At 48.0% G+C, this 18,889-nt stretch overlaps 1 protein-coding gene across 2 annotated transcripts in view; it reads left to right on the forward strand.

Moving 5' to 3' along the window:
- The window catches only part of LOC119457790 (RING finger protein 44), a 143,466-nt gene that overhangs the window by 80,677 nt on the left and 43,900 nt on the right, over positions 1-18,889 (forward strand). For both annotated transcript variants that reach the window (XM_037719519.2, XM_037719508.2), the window contains exon 3: positions 8,507-8,577. In XM_037719519.2, the coding sequence (XP_037575447.1) occupies positions 8,507-8,577 (71 nt within the window). The remainder of the gene's footprint in view (positions 1-8,506; positions 8,578-18,889) is intronic.

Genomic DNA, 18,889 nt, shown 5'->3' on the forward strand with positions numbered 1-18,889 from the left:
TCGTCTTTACTCGTCCGTATAGCAACCACCTTTCGTCTCGATTTCATCTCTCAATTTGTTCATGAACGAAAGCCAACGTGCACCTTCTTTGAATTCAAAGCGAGATTTAGTGTTTATTTTCATTTTCTGTCATGGCCCGCCTATTCGTCGAGCTGTGCGGCTCAATTTAGGCCGCAGCCTGTAAATTGAGAGAGCGGCTTGCCTGCCTGCAAAAGTTATTAGGCCTTTCACTACTGCTGCGGCCGTCAGCGTAATGGAAATCGTAGAAATCCTATCCAAGACCAAGTCCTGCAGGTAGTCTTATCCCGTTCCGCCCGACGAAAGACAGCGCGGCTTCTGTCCTTCGCCGAACCGCTTCGCATTCAGTATCAGACACGCTGCGAATCAGCCGGAGCGCAGATACAAACTGTCACGCATGGAGACTGCGGAGCGGTAACTCCTCGGCCCTCGTTCCGAGTGTGTATACTGTAAAGATGGTGATGCGTCTTACTTCTAGAGACCGAGGAAAAAAACGACGGTCAGGTTTCTATAGGCAAGATGTGTGTCGCCTTCCTAGCGCCCGTTTTCTCGGTTCGTTTGACCTTCGTCTCGCTTTACGGCGCCTTAGTTTTAAGCCCGATAAAAACCTGTATTGCGTACCCAGCTCTATGGTTATCGCATGTTTAGCTCTATCGGTCTCGTTTCACTGTCTTTGTGGTTGCGTGGGGCTCAAGAGTGGGGCAACGTCTTCGAGCCTGCTCATCAGCATGACACGCAGTGATCCCAGCAGGAATGATATTACGCCGAAAAGACCAATATAGGTCAGTCCAGAAAGCAGCGCTATGTAAATGTGCGCGTATTTCTTATGTGGCGGAAGAGTATATATATATATATATATATATATATATATATATATATATATATATATATATATATAGCCTTCAGTGTCGCAACCGTCGGCCGGTCAAGGCCTTTGGTGCCCCCTTCGAGGCGTAGTGTTTCTGAAGTATCGTATATCAGACGAACGCAGAAGACATCAGTGATTTCTGTTTTTCCCGACTCCGGTAAGTTTGAACGCCCTGAAGAGCGCACATGCTTCATCTCGCATCATGTCTCCCAATGTTCCCTGAACAGGCGTTGCAGTCAAACGTTGCTGTGCTGCGACACTTGGGTAAACCGGTTTCATATCGTGCCGCGCACTTAAGCTTTGGCAATAGTGGACATTCAGAAAGAGGCTTGCCGACCTTTAGTCCAAGAAGCCATGCATTCTAGCCGTGGCACACTGCAGCGCCTGGCCTGTGCTGCCTGTGCCACGACTGCGAATGTGCGAGTGGCAAACGGCTCAATTTTAGGTCTCGGGCTCGTGTTTAGCAATGCACTTGTCGCGTTTTAGCGGATACACAGGCTCACGTCTCGTCCGAATCGCAAGCAATTGTCTTCAAGTAGTTGTGCACAAAGCACTAAACGTGGCACAGGCGTCCCACAGCCCGGCGATCGGCTTTCTTCAGGGGTGGACAGCCTTTGGGAAATAACCTATACGTCACTTCAAGTCCCAACTAACCCTGTGATGGCAAACCGCCTCCAGACTACACACATTCGACACTTGCGTCTGGGGGAGGTGGGGTTTACTGAGCAAAAAATTGTAGATGTGGGCCGGAAGAGCGCGTAGAAATCTTTAACGTCAGCGCTGCGTATTAAAATTCGGCCTTGCCCTGCTATTCTTGGAAAGTGGGGCATAAGGAATGGGAGAGGAACATGACAGGGGACGATGCAATCGAGTATACTATGAATCATACACACAGCGTCTATTATGCCCTAATTGGGTCGTGTGGTTCGGGCCCGTGACGCTTGGAAGCTGCAGAGAGGGAAGGTTTTCAATGCTATATACATAGGGTCCTTTGTATTTGGGTAATTAAAGCCTGATAACCCCCGAACAACATTGAGGAAGGGTTAAACCCGATTTCTCCCCGAAGTTTGCCCTCTCGTAAAGGATAATGAATGCAGGTGTCACAAAACTAATGAACGCTGCCCACCTTTTGTGAGCAAGGGGTCAAATATTATCGTATCATGGACACTATTACAATATATGAATACGGTATATGTCTTGTTTTCGCTGTACACTCCAGGGACAACCGGCACAAACACACGCATAAAATGCATCGCGTGTGCATGTAAATGGCGGTAATACGAAGCGAATTAACGCAGCGCTGACGCTGCTCTGTATTGCGAACGGTATAGCTGTGACGTTGATATGATGTTTACCGAACTACGTTACGTTCGAAGAACAGTGGATGAATCGTCTAGTTGGTATTTGAATAATTTTGTTGCAAGAGCGTATACTGGGAACCAGTTAAAACGGGACAACAGACAAGGACGAAAGGCCAGCCTGGTCCTATAAATATGAACACATATATGCTCCCTATGCATAGGACAATTAATGTACGTCAACAAGTGCTTGCAAGATAAGCAAAAGCATCATCCTCCGATTCATGCCCGTGTGCACAACTTTTTGTGCATTTTTCATTTGTTAAAAATTGCAGAGATCAAAGTAAGGCATTGCCGAACCCGTCTCTATATGTTGTTTTTGTTAATTATGTGGTTTTACGTGCCAAAACCACGATCTGATTATGAGGCACCGCCTGGGGTTCTTTAACGTGCACCTAAATCTAAGTACACGGGTGTTTTCGCATTTCGCCCCCATCGAAATGCGGCCGCCGTGGCCGGGATCCGATCCCGCGACCTCGTGGTCAGCAGTCCAACACCATAGCCACTGAACAACCACGGCGGGTGATGTTGTTTTTGTTAATGTTTGTTTCATTTTAATGTATTGTTAATGTCTGACAACGAGGACTTGAAGAGATGAGTTCGTCACATGATTTACGATTACCTCTCGTTGCCATTACACGTTTCTGTGAGTGATTTCGCTTGTTAAAGCAGAACGTTTGTGTCCAAAAGGAGACCATTGCCTGTGTTCATCGTTTCGTCATCAGCCGGAAAAAATGAACGGGCGAAAAGTACCTGACTGAAAACATGCCAGCTCTACGTTTCTTTCAATTGAGCAATTCTTCATTGGCAGCACGGCACAATCAGATCAGTAATTAAATAAATGCTGATTGCAATGAATTATTAAATTGAATGGCATCAACAAAAAAATTACTGGTCGCTATTCTACTCGAGTGTGAACAATATGCACTTGGTTATTTTCGCGTAGAATGGCCCGTATTTTTTAAAAACGCAATGTGTGATAGCTGGGGCATTATGTATAGATAATGCATACTACAGTGTAACTCCCACACACATCATTATATAACATGCATTGCGCACCACGCCGACCGCCATAATACTCTGCATATCGGACCTGTCTCTTTCACAAATGTCACAAATCACTCGAAGGAGTGATTTTTTTTTTTTTTTTTTGTGACGCTTTATCTATAGTTTGATGGCGATCTTGCCTTTGTAGTGGAAAAGGGAGCGCACGGGCTCGAAAATCTTAGTGTTGTCGCTGCATCATTTCATTTCATTAGCTGGGGCGTCTGTGTCGTTTCTACTTTGTTTTCCCGCTACTCTTTAGCGCCATGTCGCGCTGCTGTATACCTACTCGCCCAGCTTGCAGCTAATGTGAATGAAGTAAAATCCGTTCATTATTCTTCTACTATCCCGGATGGCCGGCGTATTGGACCGCTCTGGTGGTATACTGCTTTCTTGGTGTCGTAGTTGTCGCGTGGCAACAGCATAAATTAACAGCGAAACCAGTTTTTTTGTCACCTAATTTTGGCCGTCCTCCCGACGTCTTGGCGCACCCTTAGCAGTTGACCTGCAAACAATGCTTGTAGCAGTTAGGCCTGTTTTTCTCATGGTCCAGCGATGACAGCAGCGCGGAGCGATCGATTAGGATTCTTTAACCTCCCCAAAGTGCCCGTTTACCGAAGCATCTGTTGGACGAGATTTCTGCTGCTGCTCTTGGTACCGCTTCTTCCATTTCATATGCGCCTGATGCACGGGAGGTTGATATAAGGTGCCCCGCGGCAACCATGCTGCATGCCATTCAGGGACCATGCATCAACATCACGGCGCCTCTTGCGCCTTGCTCACGCGCAGTATTGTCCTCGCTGATGGCTACACTGAGCAACACCTGCTCGGTAACAGGAATTGATCAAAACAGTGGATGAGCGAGGGACGCTCCATCCCAGTTCCAATGTTTTTTCGACAAGGGGACTTGTCTTCGTCACCAAAGAGAGCTCTTTTTTGTCGAAACGTTGGCTTGGGACTTCAAAGCTTCCTTTGTTCGCCCACACTTTTGATCAGTTCGTCTCCATCCTCCTGAATGTATTGTCTAGATAACAGGATGACAGGCTATGATTGTGACGTCACCTAGACAGACCGACGCACAATCATCTCCTAAATGTATGTCTCTCGGTCTTTCCACGTGTACTCAAAGCATAACATTTTTACTAGAAACTTTGTGCTTATTACCAGATTCGACAAATACGGACTTGAAATATGCAGCGAGATTGCATTGCTGTTCCAGTAATGTTTCCGCACATATCGCAATGTGGAATACTGTTACGTGGAACAGCAATGCATTTTACGGCACATTTTTGAGTCCGTATTTCTCGAAGCTGGTTATCGCAAAACTTGCTAGCTAAAGGTTATGCTTTGAGTTCTTACTGACTTCAATTTCGCAGTTGCAACGTGCCCAACACGCGAGAATAACGCACTCTTAACAGCCACAATCAGGGCCGGAACGATTCAATTCCAATGCTGTTCATTTTCGCACTTGGTCAGTCCGAGCGGCGCTCCGCCTATCACCACGGGCCGGTCGAGAGCAGTGGATGGCAAGAAAGGAATAGAATCGGGTGAAAGGAATCGTTACACCGGCCCAGGCTTCACTATCGCTCTCGGGGCCCCTCTATCCCCGCAGTTAAGTTTAGTTAATATGTCGCGCCGAGTGACCGATAGCGGTGACGTGTTGGCCAAGCACGAGACGGTAACGACAAAGTACGTCGCCCCTGTTCGCAGATGCGACAGGGACAGGGAGGAGCTAAATGCGGCATCGCCTCAGTGTTTACGCGCGCACTGCCAATCTCTTCCAACGTACGGCGCCTGCCTCGCTCGCCGCTCTGAAGCTCGCCTCGCAGCTGAATTCTTACTCCGCAGCTGCCTCGTTAGGCGCCATTGCGTAACAGAAGTCGCTGCCAGGTCAGTGCGTTCACGATTACAGCGGGCCACTAAAGCGAGCGGTGAAAAGGACGCAAGCGCGGATACGAGACAAAGAAATGGCAAACGGCGCCTGGCCCGAGTCCTCCTCGCGTTTGCCCTTCCAGCGCTCGCTTGTGCGGTAGTGATTCACCTACCTGTGCATGGAGGGCAGACATTTTGTGCCTACGTATTATGCGATCCACAGACGGCACACAATGCTCGCTGGAACCGCGTACGACGTATGTGCTGTGATATGGCATTTGCTATAGAAAGAGCCACGCAATTAAGTTAGGGCGAAATGTTGGGCTCTCTGTGCAACATGTATACGTACTGCGGAAAAGCCTTCGCAACTCGTCATTTTTAACTCAAGATATTCGCAGACCCCTAACGTTTTCCGACCGTCTTTCGGGTGATTTGTGCGCACGTGCCTGGCTTCCGGAGGCGGTCACCGCTCTGTTGTCACTGTACTGCTAGTTCAGCGGCCAGCTGGTTCCTGGACGTGTCTGTTTAATTCCTGATCAGTTTCTTATCGCGATCGTTTGCCCGCGTGGGGAGAACAGTGCGTTGTGAAGGTCCGGACTCCGTATAAGCTGTGTCGGCAGCATTTATAGTTTTCACGTGAGGAGCTCTTAAGCATTAGCTTAACGGTGCACTTCAGCTCTCCGAAACATAGCACGGGTTCTTGGATACATATGTAGAATGTAACCAGACAACTCTTTAGTAGTAATAATAAAGACACGTTCGATATCGTAGAAATATTTGATGGCGCTATTTCCAATGTGTCCTCGCGGCTTGAAATGAGCTTGTTTTACGAGTAATTCAGGTGTGCGAAGCCATCACCAGCAGTGGCGTATGTTATGTCCGCTGTATGACGGAGGCCTCTCCCAAAAATGTTATTACCTCTGTCAGCTGCATTAGCTGAGCATGTATATGCAAATGTCACAATCTCATCATTCCGTTTAATGCATTGCTGCCCTTTACAGCGTTTCCGTTATCATGGCACTGTTGCTCCTATTGACCATTCACGCAGTATACATCACCTGTACATTGCTCCTCTTCATCTATTCTCTAATTCATGGCTGCGAGTTGCGTTTGTTGGTTGTTCATCGCTTACGAAAACCCGCACTGGACGGAAACTTGAACCAAGACAGCATGTCTTGTTCCTGCTTCCGGTCATCGTCTGATTCCTCTCTTCTTTTTCCTGGCTTTAATCCGTACTGCTGTCTTTCTATAACCTCATTCGTGAGCTATTGCTGGCTTCATACGACATTTGCACTAAACTGTTGCGTGCTTGCGGCATCCTATGGGGCATTCAATGACTTAAATCCTTAAAGGCGGGTCTGCCTTGTGCATTTTTATTGCGATAGCAATTATATGGACACTCCAAAGCGGATTTCTACCGTCGCCGTGAGGTTCCGTATGACGTCAACGGCGATGAAATCGTCGCCCCGCTCCGGACGCTGAATGTGAGAGTGAAAGGGCGCGAGGGACGCGCGCTTTCACGGGGAGGGAACGCACGTCGGAAAGCAAACGCGCGATCTGCGCCGTGCTCCCTGAAGGGCTGCAGAATTAAGCGTCTCTTTTCTCCTTTACAATCACCATATACATGTATAGAGAGCAAACGCGCCTTCTATCGAGCGACCGGCCGTTGGGGGACGGGAGGGAGGGATGGAAGGCGACGTTTAGCTGCGGCACCAAATGCGTATTTATATAAAAACGTTGCGAGGCGAAAAGGTGGGTAAGATTTCCGACGCTGCTCGACGAGCGTCCCATTCTGATCTCGTCGAAAACCTCCGAGCCGCCCGCCCCCAGAGGCACCTGCAACAGCCACCAACGCCGCGCGCGTTCGGTGCGAACGCGGGCAAAACACCGACGGCGTCGACAACAGTTCTGTGCGTTGCTGCTGCTGCTGCATGTCCAAGTTTATACAGCTGATAAAACCACTATCCTTACTCCGTATAGCTGTCTACTAATTTGCTATCGCAATTGATGCTTCGCCTTTCGGGCGAAACCGCGACATTCTTTTTTATTCTGCCCTGTTATCGTGCGCGTTGCTCTCCTTGTCAAAAACCGCTTCGCGCTTTATTGGCTACCCATTGCGTGATCCACTGACGCCGGGTTCTGTGCCCGGTGCACTGTGACAACGATGGCGCGCCGATGTCATTGCGCCATTGGATGTGTGATCACGTGTGGGGGCCTCGGCGTCGTTCGGCGCTGCCAGTGAGGCTTTCTGGCGACGTTATTGGAGGCGCCGCGTGCGAGAGGTCCGTACCACGCGCGACCAGCAGTCGCCGCGGCCTATAGCTGCGGGGGGCGTCTTGGTGCAACGCGATCCGACGACGCGTCGCCATGGCGGCCGTCCTATAGCTGCGCCGTGACGGTTGCCGGCTGCCGTCGTCGGCGGGGCTCTCTCATCTCGGATGACCGTCTCTGTGACCGGACGTCGGCGCGGCGCCTGGCGCTGGCGCGGCTAGCCACGGAACAAAGCCGCTGGAAGACGACGCCGTGGGACATCCTCTGCGTCCCTCGATTGTTCTAGCCTGTCGGGAAGTGACTGCGTCACTCCCAAGGGCCCGTTTCAGCGCCAGTTGGGCAGGTCGGCGCCGCAACGACGGTGGTCTCCGTAGCAGGAGCTGCGCCCGTGGCGGTATACAGCGCGCGACTGAGCGCGCCCATCCCTAGCGCGTGCTTTGCGTCCATAGCCGCGAATTCTTGCGCGTCTGTTCCGTGCTCGCGGCACGCGCATTGTCGCGGGGGCCCGCAGCGTGAGCGAACCGCTCGTGTCTGAGCGCTCGTGTTGCCCGCACGCCACTGGGCGAACGCTTGCTGGGGCCGCAAGCCAACGCTGGGCTTGCCTCCCGGTGTTGCCTGCCCGACGCATTAGGCGAGGCGTTTCTTCGCCACGGCATGAATCAGGACGACGAGATAGTCCAGGACGACGAGATTGTCCAGGACGACGAGATAGTCCACGACCCCATGCTCAGCGATGTGGCCGGCCCGTCTGGACACTCGCCCGAGAGCACCAGCGGGCCTTTCGAGGTGTCCGACGACGTCTTGGGTCAGTCTCTTTCCGCGTGCCGCCGATCTGCCGCGGTTTGGCACTGTACTAGCAGCTGTAGATGTGCACGCGTGACGATACGCTTGGCCGTAATTGGCATCATTTCTTGCGACATTCGTGCGATAGCGAAGATGAGTGTATAGCGGTTGCTTCGAGAATGGGAGGAACTGAAGGTGACGACACCTTCACTATTTCCGCTTTTTTTCTTTGGTACACTTCTTCAGTCACAGATGGGTCGCGCGTTCACGTCATTTTGTGTCTTCCTTTCAGACCTTTCGGCGGGACCGTTGTCGCCCCTCTACTTCCCGAACCTCCGGCCGCCTGAGGACTCCCGGCAGAAGGTGAGCGGCTGCTCTTATGGCGTTTACCACCTGACGATTTCGCTCGGCTGCATTGGCGCATTCGCGCATACAGCCACCCCGCGTCGTGTTCTCGTTAGTTTCTACTGCTTTGCCGCGATCTCTGAACTGTTGCCGGCGAAAGCCCGCGTCGCGCGAGCTACGCTGGGTTTCGTCGTCTGCATGCAATCGCGAATATTCGGAGTCCGCGCAGCGCATGTAGCGCCGCATTACCGCGGTGTGCTTTGAAAACTGTGCTACTGTCTTCTAATGCCGGTTGCGCTGACGGTCAGCGTGATTTCTCTTTTCTTGTCAAGTTGTTAAGGTAGCGGAGTGGAATTCGTTACACGCGGCCCCGGCATCGGGATCCGCAAGGCTTCGAGAGAAGTGGTTTTTAATGGCTGCCGCCTTGACGAATGAGCGGTTTGTGGAGCCGGGGGTGATTACGCGATTCACGTGATCTCCCAGGCTCCCACGTGACCATCACATCGCAAAGGAGTCTGGACATACGAGAGATCGTGGACTCATTATAGCTCTTCGCTTTAATCGAGTTAAAGGCCAACTACAATGCTATTCCCTGCTGGCTAAGTTGGTTATGTACGAGTAGTGTATATTTTTGAAGCATTTTTTTTTTTGCAAAGGCTGCAAGGCTGTAAATTGTATAATTTTCTTATTAGCAGCCTTTAACCTGTAATGCCCAAAACGATTCTACAGGTGAAATTAGAACAACTTAATCACAATCATTTCCAGCCATGAAGAGTACATCAGTAAAAAACAGAGGTATTTGAGATAAAATCTAATTATTACAGTAATTAGTAATTGATTTGTTTAATTCTCAACTGAAAACTCGCTCCAGCGTATAAAAAACGTTACTATAGGCTATGCGTAAGTTTTCTGGCCTTAAATCGTAATTTTGAGGCATCAACTTGGCGCAGCATGCAGGGTCCTGCATATTTCGCTTAACATGTTCGAAAGAAGATTTTGCGTTTACCGCTGCACAGTTCTTGCTGAAATTTTGCAGAAAGATCGCATTTTGGAGTCTACGTCGTTCAGTGTAACACTTGCCACAGTTAATTGCCTGAGTTTTTTAAAAGAAACAAGTGCAAAGTTGCCTTCGCTTATGGGAATGCGAGCTGCTGCCGCGACGGCGCAAGCATAAACTTGTGTCGCCGCCTGCCGGCAGCTTGGAACTTGAAGCTTGCACTTGGAACGCGCGGCAGTCCTCCCTGAAACGCTGCTTTCTGCGACTGCCGGCGACACAAGTTAATGCTTGCGCCGTCGCGGCAGCAGCTCGCATTCCTATAAGCGAAGGCAACTTTGCACTTGTTTCTTTAAAAAAACTCAGGCAATTAACTGTGGCAAGTGTTACACTGAACGACGTAGACTCCAAAATGCGATCTTTCTGCAAAATTTCAGCAAAAACAGTGCAGCGGTAAACGAAAAAAAAAAAAAAAATCGAACACGTGAAGCGAAATATGCAGGACCTGTACATGATTGCATGTATGTAAGACTGATACTTGGGCTAGTTGGTTGAAATGCAGCACCGTGTTTCGTGGCCCTTCTTGGTGTTGTGTGTGCGGGTTTTTTTGCTGCCGTTCTAATAAGCATGTGTGATACGTTGGGCATTGCAGGGTTAAATAGCACCTAAGCAGACGACGCGTGCATCTAGTCGCTGGCGGATATGACGCATGTCCCAGCATGTCGCCTCTGAGATTTTTCAGCGCGCCGCGGGCGGCGCCTAATCTGTGTTTTCCAGTTTGTGGATTAGCCGAGAAGCGCGGCAGGTCTGGCAAAGCTTCCATATAAGATGGCGGCCTCCGTTTGGTCCTATTAAAATCGTCTACAGCGTTCGGTAATAAGCTACGCGAGAAAGATAATCCTAATGTATATAAGTATATACTCGCCCGAAATGTCCGAGCGGTAGTGATGCGGGGAACTGCACCTGTGAAACGCCATGGCAGCGAGAAACTGCTGACTCATTGCTTGGCTGCGGTGTTTTAAATTAAACGTGGCATTGCAGGTTTTCGTTTTTCTCTCGAATTCCCGAGGGAGGTTCCAGGCGGCGCAGTTGGGTGTATCGATGCCATCGGGCGCCTTTGCGTTCAACGGAACGGTACCCGTAATCAGTGTGGCAGTTTGTCGTCGTGAATTCGGGAGCACTCCAAACGCGGCCGTACCAGAAGGTGTGCCGCGTGTGCGTCCTCGACGGCTCTCGGGCCACCCTGGCGCAAGTGACACAACCATTCCGAGAGCTCTGCAACGCGCTGCCGCGGCGACGTTGGCAACGGTTCGTTTCCAGTGCGTGCCAGAATATGCCGCAAGAGCAGGGTGGATCGCGGCCGCACGTTTGCAGAGCTTTGTCGGGTTGTGATACCTTTCCCAGACCGCAGCATTCGCTGCGTGAAGTGCGTGGCAGGAAGTCGGTTCTCGCTCGCTCCCCATCCGCATTTTAGTCGCATGCTGTCGTCGAAACTTCGCCTGCACAGTTTGTAGCGTTTGTGGTGAGGTGAGTTTACAAAGTATTCGAACGAGAGAGAAATCTGCTCACTATATTTCTTTCCCCCTCTCGCCTACGCGGCTGTGCGCTCGACCTGTCTCCGTGGTCGGTAGCGCTCTCCCTAGCTGATTGTTTGTCGGGGACTTCCATGATTTCGCATGTACGGAGCTCCGCTTGAGTTTGTGCGAAGAGAGCTCGGAGGGGGTTGCCGCTGTAAAGTGAGCTGGTTTCTCGTGCTCCGTCGAAGCTTCAGTGCGCTCGCCAAGGGAGATGATGATGATATTGAGAGCGACGCCATGAGTTCAGTGTTGCCAGCCGTAGGAATTTGTCCATGATGTATCTCCGCCACTTTGTCGGCACATGTGAGAGATAAGATACCCGGTCATCGTACTAAAATATTTGTCGCTTTAATTATGTCGGGGGAGGGGGTTATGCGCCTCACTGAGACGCAAGAAGTAGACAACTCTTTTGCTTGTCTTCTTTCGCCTTTTTTTTTTTTTTTTCGCTTCTATGCATCTGTATCAGAGGGCAGATATTTTTCTACGTTTCCGCACAGTATAATGCTGTGCATCTGCGCCCTCGTGCTCCAGGAAGCTTACATGAAGCACATACGTGCATAAAAATAAACATCGAGACAGGCAGGACAAAGAAATCAAAATACTTGACAAATTCACGCAGAAACTACTCTGGGTGTATGCATAGTAAGCATTTTGCCACTTGCTCATCTCCACACAGCCCGGTGTCATTATCAATGTTATGAAACAGACCAGTATAAACCCTTATCAACCCTCATCGGTCCTTATCAACCTTATCAACTCTTATCGGTCCTTATCAACCTGGGTGTCCAGCGAAGCTGTTGCAAAACCACCACTACAATTGCTGGGGGGGTATGCAATGCCTTATTGATGGTTCGGATGCTTGTTTTGGTCTTGTTCTTTATTGAAACGTATGCCGTTCTATGTGTTGTATGGGTGATTTCAATGAATGTATGCACTGTTCGCTTCACTTTGCTGAGCGCGTAGCCTCTGCCTTACGTGCGTATGAGCCATTGCATTTTTTGCTTGCTTACGGGGGTATGAGCCATTGTTTAGGGGGGTATGAACCATTACATTCGTCTTACGTGACGGACGGACAGGGTTCCTCGTTGGGTAAACATAGAAATGCTTACGCATTTAAAACCTAGATATAGTTTGTGCGGTAAAGCCAGTTTTCGCACCGGAGGAGAGTATGTAGACACGGTTGACCACCGCTCTTTGGGATCAGGCTGCTGTCGCAAATTAACGCGCATGCATAAAGTATACACAATGGGAGCGCTCGCCTCCTTCATCTGTGCATGGCGGTTACTTTGCGCCCTCACCAACTAGCATAAGACGCGCTTGAAGGTCAGTGCAACCAAATTCTTGCAAATACGTTCGGATTCGAACAAGGTGTCCTGTAGTTCGGCAAATATTTGAATGCGCATTGGTGCACAGGAGTATCCAACGGTATCTTATTCTCGCCATATGCCTTCTCTTTCCCTCTCCCATTATTTGCTTTACTTCCGAGCGTTTTGTTCCACAGTTCGTGTGGCCGCTCCACGTCAGCATCATACAGACTGATCATGCTGACACGCAGGAGGATAAAACATTTATCAAATGAAATGCAAAAACGCGATAGCTTCTCCTTGCTTCCGCATCGCGCCAGGGAGGGGAACCCTCAGTCCAGGAGGTGACTGCAGCTGTGGGTGTTTTTACACGAGGTCGCCAGCTCGATTACAGACCGCTGCATTCTGATCGGGGCGGAATGCCAGGACGCTCGAGAATTACTCGAATCAAGTTTTGCGGAAATCCGCAACGTGGATGAAGTTTCCCATTTGCAAAATGTCGCCATCCACCTGATCTGTATGGCGGAATGCTACAGAGGGACTCACTCAAGCGTCTGGAAAGGTGGAACTCGCAGCTGAATGAAGGACATTTCGTCCTTTGTCCGGGGCATCGGTTTCGCCCTGCACGCAGGTAGAGTGCAAGATTTCCTAGCGTAGAAAACGCTCGTTTACTTACAGCTACATGTATTGCCGTTAAAGTGGAGTCAAGGTGGCTCTAGATAATTACATAATCTTACCGGACTTTGCGCACGATGCAGGGTTGCATTCGTATTTGTAAGTTTATTTGTTTTTTACCTCAAATTAATATGAAGTGATCAATCAATCAATCGAACACATGAGAAACTTGGTTAACCGTGATTCGTTTTATATTCCCGCATCAATCTTGTTTCTGCAGATAACAGCGATATACATGCTACTACGAGTGCTTTTCTGCATGCTTTTGAAAGTGGTGTTAGACATATGCGTCATTATAAATCGTTTAGCATCTCATTCCGCATACACTATCACGATTTTTAAAGACTTCTGCTGAACAGGTGATAAACTAAGTTTGTAACTCAAGGGAAGTGCGAGGATTTTTGAAACACGGAAGTATAAAGTTTCACGCAAAGGTGGGCCCTAGAAGCTTTGCATTTTAACAACCGCTGACTGCTTCACTCGAGTGAAAGGAAGCGACCTGGTGAGAGGACAGACTAGGCCGAAGGAAACTACGTACGTAATGTACAGGGAAACGACTCCTGGGCATCATGGCCGGCATGACAGGGATAGCGGAAGCTTTGCAGTGCGCGTCCGCTCGCCTGTCCGTGAACTTTGTTCATACGGCGCTTTTATCACCCTGATGCCTCATGGCTGGTTTACACTTTAGATATAAAAGACGGGACTCATTAAATGGGATGCTTACAAGAGAAAAGAAAAAAAATGTTGGCGCGAGGCCAAAGCGGCCATTCGGCTCAAGTTTGGTCGGTGCACTCCTGCCGTCGTTTGCATGCATATGAAGTGCAGGCGAAGGCCACATACTCGGGTCGCTGGATGGTCTCCGTGCTCGCATATCGCGCGATAGCAGTGTGTCACCGTGTTCACTCGAATATAGGTCGACCCCTATACATTGAACTCGCCAAGAAATATAAAATTATAATTCGAATATAGGTCGACCCGTATCTTTTTCGAAAAACGAAAAACTTTGAACATGACATATCTTTCCTTACTGTAGTCGATGCCACAGGCTGCCTCCTCGTCGAATGCTTCGCAGGCGTCCTCGGCACCCTATAAACGACGTCGCCGTCGAGTGCGTTGGACATGCAGCATTTCGTAACGCCAGTCTGGATGATCTACAGACTGGAATATGGCGGACGCGACGGAGAAACTCCGTTAGCTCCGTACTTTCCTAGCTTTGCTTGCTAATATAGGTAGAGATTATTTGGTCACGAAATAGGTCGATAGCTCATTTTGGGTTACATTACCGGAATAAAAAAAAAAAAGTCCACCTATATATACGGTAATTCCGTCCATTTCGATCGATGCCTCGTTTAACATCGCTACGCGGGTATTTCATGGAGCTAATAATTATACGTAGCAGCAGTAATTGTCATTAGCTGTTTATTTTACATAACTAGATAAAGTACGGGAAGGAAAAATTTCCACTGGCCGCAGTAACTGTCTAGTGGAGGAGGACATAGAGTAAAGGAGCACTATTTGCATATGCGCTATACTCGGCTTCCGTTTCGAGCATCAATCCAACTGAAATTTATCTCGTCGAAAGTGGCTACATACGGGGTGCTCGTTTTTAAGTTTTCCGGATTAAAAAAAAATTGCCTGTTGCAGATAACATATAAGTAATTGGGCTGGATTATTCAGAGAGGCAGACATGCACGAGAAATCCAAGAACATATTCGACTAATTAAAAAAAGATAACTAGTTAACTTCTTAAATACTTACTTTTGGGCACGTATTGCAATTTACGAATTGTAGCTGGTAAGTTCGCAAGGCCTTTTGAATGAATTTCCAGAATGACACCAGTTTCGAGATGTGTGCCATCAAACTCGCCATAAAAATGCACAGTCGTTCCACTTATTTTTTAACAACTCTTTCATGCATTGAAGCACAAAGCTAACTGGAACACCCATGAATGTCACACTTTGGGAAATATCTCGAAACTGGTGTCATCCTGGAGATTCATTTGGATACGTCTTACAAACTAACCGGCTAAGATTCGTAAAGTACAATGTGTGCCGTAAGGCAATTTAAAAGTTAATTTGTGAATTTGTGTTAATTAGTTCAATATGTGTTTAGATTTCTCATGCTAGTAATGTCCGCCTCTTCGAATAATCCAGCTCAAGGACAAGAATATCTACCACAGGCGATCTTGAAAAATTCCGGAAAACTTAAAAATGATCACCCTGTATATATATATATATATATATATATATATATATATATATATATATATATATAGTACCATTGCAATGTTGCAAACGTAAATGGCTATCGTGCACATTCAGAAACCATCAGAAGTTTCCCATAATGATGCAGCGAAAGTTTCACTAGTTAGCCATCAAGTGACGCATGTTTGTTAGTAGTCTTATTACGAATGTTCTGGCTTTCCAAGTGTTTGATAACGCGGTTGAAGTTACTCTGAAGGAAACACACTTGTATTTCGCATGCCCTCTTAGATATTTTCTGACACATAAGCTGACACGCAGCTAAGCACGAGGTCGCGGGATCAAATCCCACTAATTTCGATGGGTGCGAAATGCAGAAATGCCCGTGTACCGTGCATTGAGTGCACGTTAAAGAACCCCAGGTGGTCGAAATTAATCCGGAGTCCCCCATTACGGCATACCTCATAATTAGATCGTGGTTGCGGCACGTAAAAGCCCCAGTATTTAATTTTAACCTCAGCTGAAACGCACATACACATAGCATACATTCATGATATTGCCTTGATAATACTTAACCACTGAACAACCAAACGAAGCAGCAGATCAACCGGCACTCACTGGGGCCAACCAAACAAAGCAGCAGATCAACCGGCACTCACTGGTGGCCCCACTGTTTGAACATAAAATTGATGCCGTGCGTCAATTTGATGTTCCCTTGAAGGTCGCAACTTATTTGAGACATTCGTCGCGCAAGGGAACATATTCTTCGGGTTCTTTAGGAGTTTATCTATGAAACCTTCTTTGGAATAGGGGCTCTACCCATAGACACCAATCAGATTTTTGTTTCAATAAAGTTATTTCTGCCCCGAGAAGTTTGCTCCATGTAGCCTGGCCTCTGAGCTTTTAGGCGACTTCGAAGCACTACTGAAACGCTGCCTCCAAAACGAGAAAAATCAAGGAGATTATCAAAAATTTCGAAGTAAGAGCCCTGCAAAGCCGCTTACCACGTAAAATCGCCGGCAGCACTTTGGTGGGAATCGCTCAAGTGCGCTTCTAAATCATCTTCTCTGGCAGCTGACGCACGCTTTTGCTGAAATTTGTTTCATGGTCGTCGATAATGTTCATCTTCGTTCACCTGTCCGCGGGAAACCTCGATGCACATGTCAAGTCAGATTCATCTGGCCAGATCGCCCAATGCATACCAGCATAACAGAAGTTAGCCGGAGCGAGTGCCAATGATGATGATGATTTAGTGGCATCCCTTTTGAAACGGGGCGGTGACAAATAGTTAGCTAGCCTGCTTGATTTAATCAGGTATGCTACACATATTTTTTTATATAGCATTTTTGTATACATCTCCTTAATTATATTTTTTCCCTTCAAAATCTACCTTGTACCGCACGTATGACTGTAAGAGACCCGGTCGTATCAATCTCTTCCCTGCTATTCTTCCACCAATACTCTAAAACGGCTCTTGCTTATCTCGACTGCTGACCGGTTGAAGCTTCCGTCCACTTTAAACCCAAGCGCTTCTGTAAGGTGAACGTTACCTACGGTTCTCACTGGGTGAAACCCTTCGCATTCCATTAGGATGTGCTGAGTGGTCTCCGGATTTTTGCTGCAGCATACACATGCCTTATCTAGTTCCGAATATTTGCTCCGGTATGTTTTGGTCCCTAGGCAACCAGCTCGAGCCTCAAATAGCAAGGCACTGTGTTATCGTACAGATTTTCCCTTCCAATTTCTTTCTTCTCATTCTTGTAAATCTCCATGGTCCTTTTTGTTTTCATTCTTTGCATCCGATTCACTGTCTGTTTCTCTCACGTCACGACGCCCTGCCCCCCATGACCATCTTCTGCGTCATAGCTTCACGACACAAGCAATTTTGGGGAAAAGTAACCAAAACTTGTTCGTAGAAAGCGCTTATAGTAAACTATTAGGGCAACCGAGGCTTGCCAGTATTTCCTCAACTTAAAGCGGGAAAAATATTTTAATATTGCTGTTCCGTACTCCTTTAAAGTGTACACCAGCGTTTTGTGCATTCTGCAGTGGCCGGGAATTGAACCTGTGACCTTGTTCTCGAAGTAGCAGAAGCCCCACTGTGGCAGGGTTGGGAGGAATCTATTGACATGAGGAGGGGCACAAGGATGTCACACGTGTCCACCTCGTCCATTGAAATTTGGACCACTGTCCGGTGCTTTAGATTGGTGGCAGGGGTACGCAACACTTTGTTCTGACAGATCGCCTTGGCCACTGCTTTGCTAGCATAGAGGGCATACGAGCCAGCCTCTAAGGATGCCTTCCACTGAAATTTTATGTGTGGGTGCACCCTGGGCTAATGCCACAAACTCGCCTGCGACCCATGTAGAAGCACAGTACCATGTTCTCATACACACGGCTTCACTTTCCAGAGCACCACTGATTGCACTTAGTAGAGGTTGAAAGAATGCTCTGTGGACATGGCCCAGCATGCTTCTGTTGCTGTCTTCCAACCGACTTATCTTTCGTGTGCTGCGGGATCCCCTGTCAAACCCAACTCCCTGGACATTTCGTATAATTTATACCCGCCAGTGATGGATAGTTGCGAAGGAATCTCCCAGCAGCTCTACAATGTGTTCATTGACCTGGAGACAGAGTATGGCACATTTCAAGAAGTCTGAGGAAAGACCCGTCGAGAGAATTGTTTCGGGCTGAATCAAGAAAATGCTCAGAGAAGGCAGCTGCCTAGATGAAACCGGGAAATTGGAGGTGGCAGTGGGCTGCTTAGCACGTGAATTTAGACCTTCCCTTGGAGCGTATTACAGATGCACATTGGAACATTCTTTACACAGAGGACAATGTCGAAATTGCCATAGGGAAATTGGAGCACCAGAGGAAATTTTTACAAGATATTAGTAGTACAAGTATGTAGCAGATGACCTGTAAAGTGGGAAGCCACATATTACAGTAACCACTTACTGTCCCACTAAAGTAATTGAACAATTAGTAAGAAATCAATTCATTGGTTTAGCGTTACTTTCCTCCCTACTTTGATTAACATTCCACAAATACAGTAAATAGAACGAGCTGGCCTGGCACTTTCGATGCGTCCTCTGCAGCCCTTCATACGTGTTTTATCTTCACTAACAGTTGCTTATTAAAATTTACTTCAGTGATCTTCCTTCGTTTTCTCGTGACTACCTGCAGCGACACTGAAAATTTACTCAATGTGCACAATGAAGAGAAGGACTGTATTGTACAAACACCTTGCGCACAAGAGTGTAGGTACTCAATGCCATGTTGCTCGAGTCTGGGGCCTCTATTAAGCGCAGCACTTCTTTGTTGCTGGGGCTAGGGGAAGGCGCTCCCGATAGGGACGGTGAAAAACTGAAAATCGTATAAAGGTGATTTAGTGGTATCAAGATCCGAAGTGGCAATCACTATCGAGCCATAGAAGCGCTGTTTCAATTTGTCAGCTAATTGTAACGGACGCCAGCAAATGTTCATGTTCCCTAAAAAGGTGGTCAAATCTGTATGTAATGTAAGGTAAAGCTGCATATTGAATACATTTAGCCCTAAAAATACTGTTCGTGCGTTACA

The sequence above is a fragment of the Dermacentor silvarum genome, chromosome 1 (assembly GCF_013339745.2).
Source record: "Dermacentor silvarum isolate Dsil-2018 chromosome 1, BIME_Dsil_1.4, whole genome shotgun sequence".
Classification (NCBI taxonomy): Eukaryota; Metazoa; Arthropoda; class Arachnida; order Ixodida; family Ixodidae; genus Dermacentor; species Dermacentor silvarum.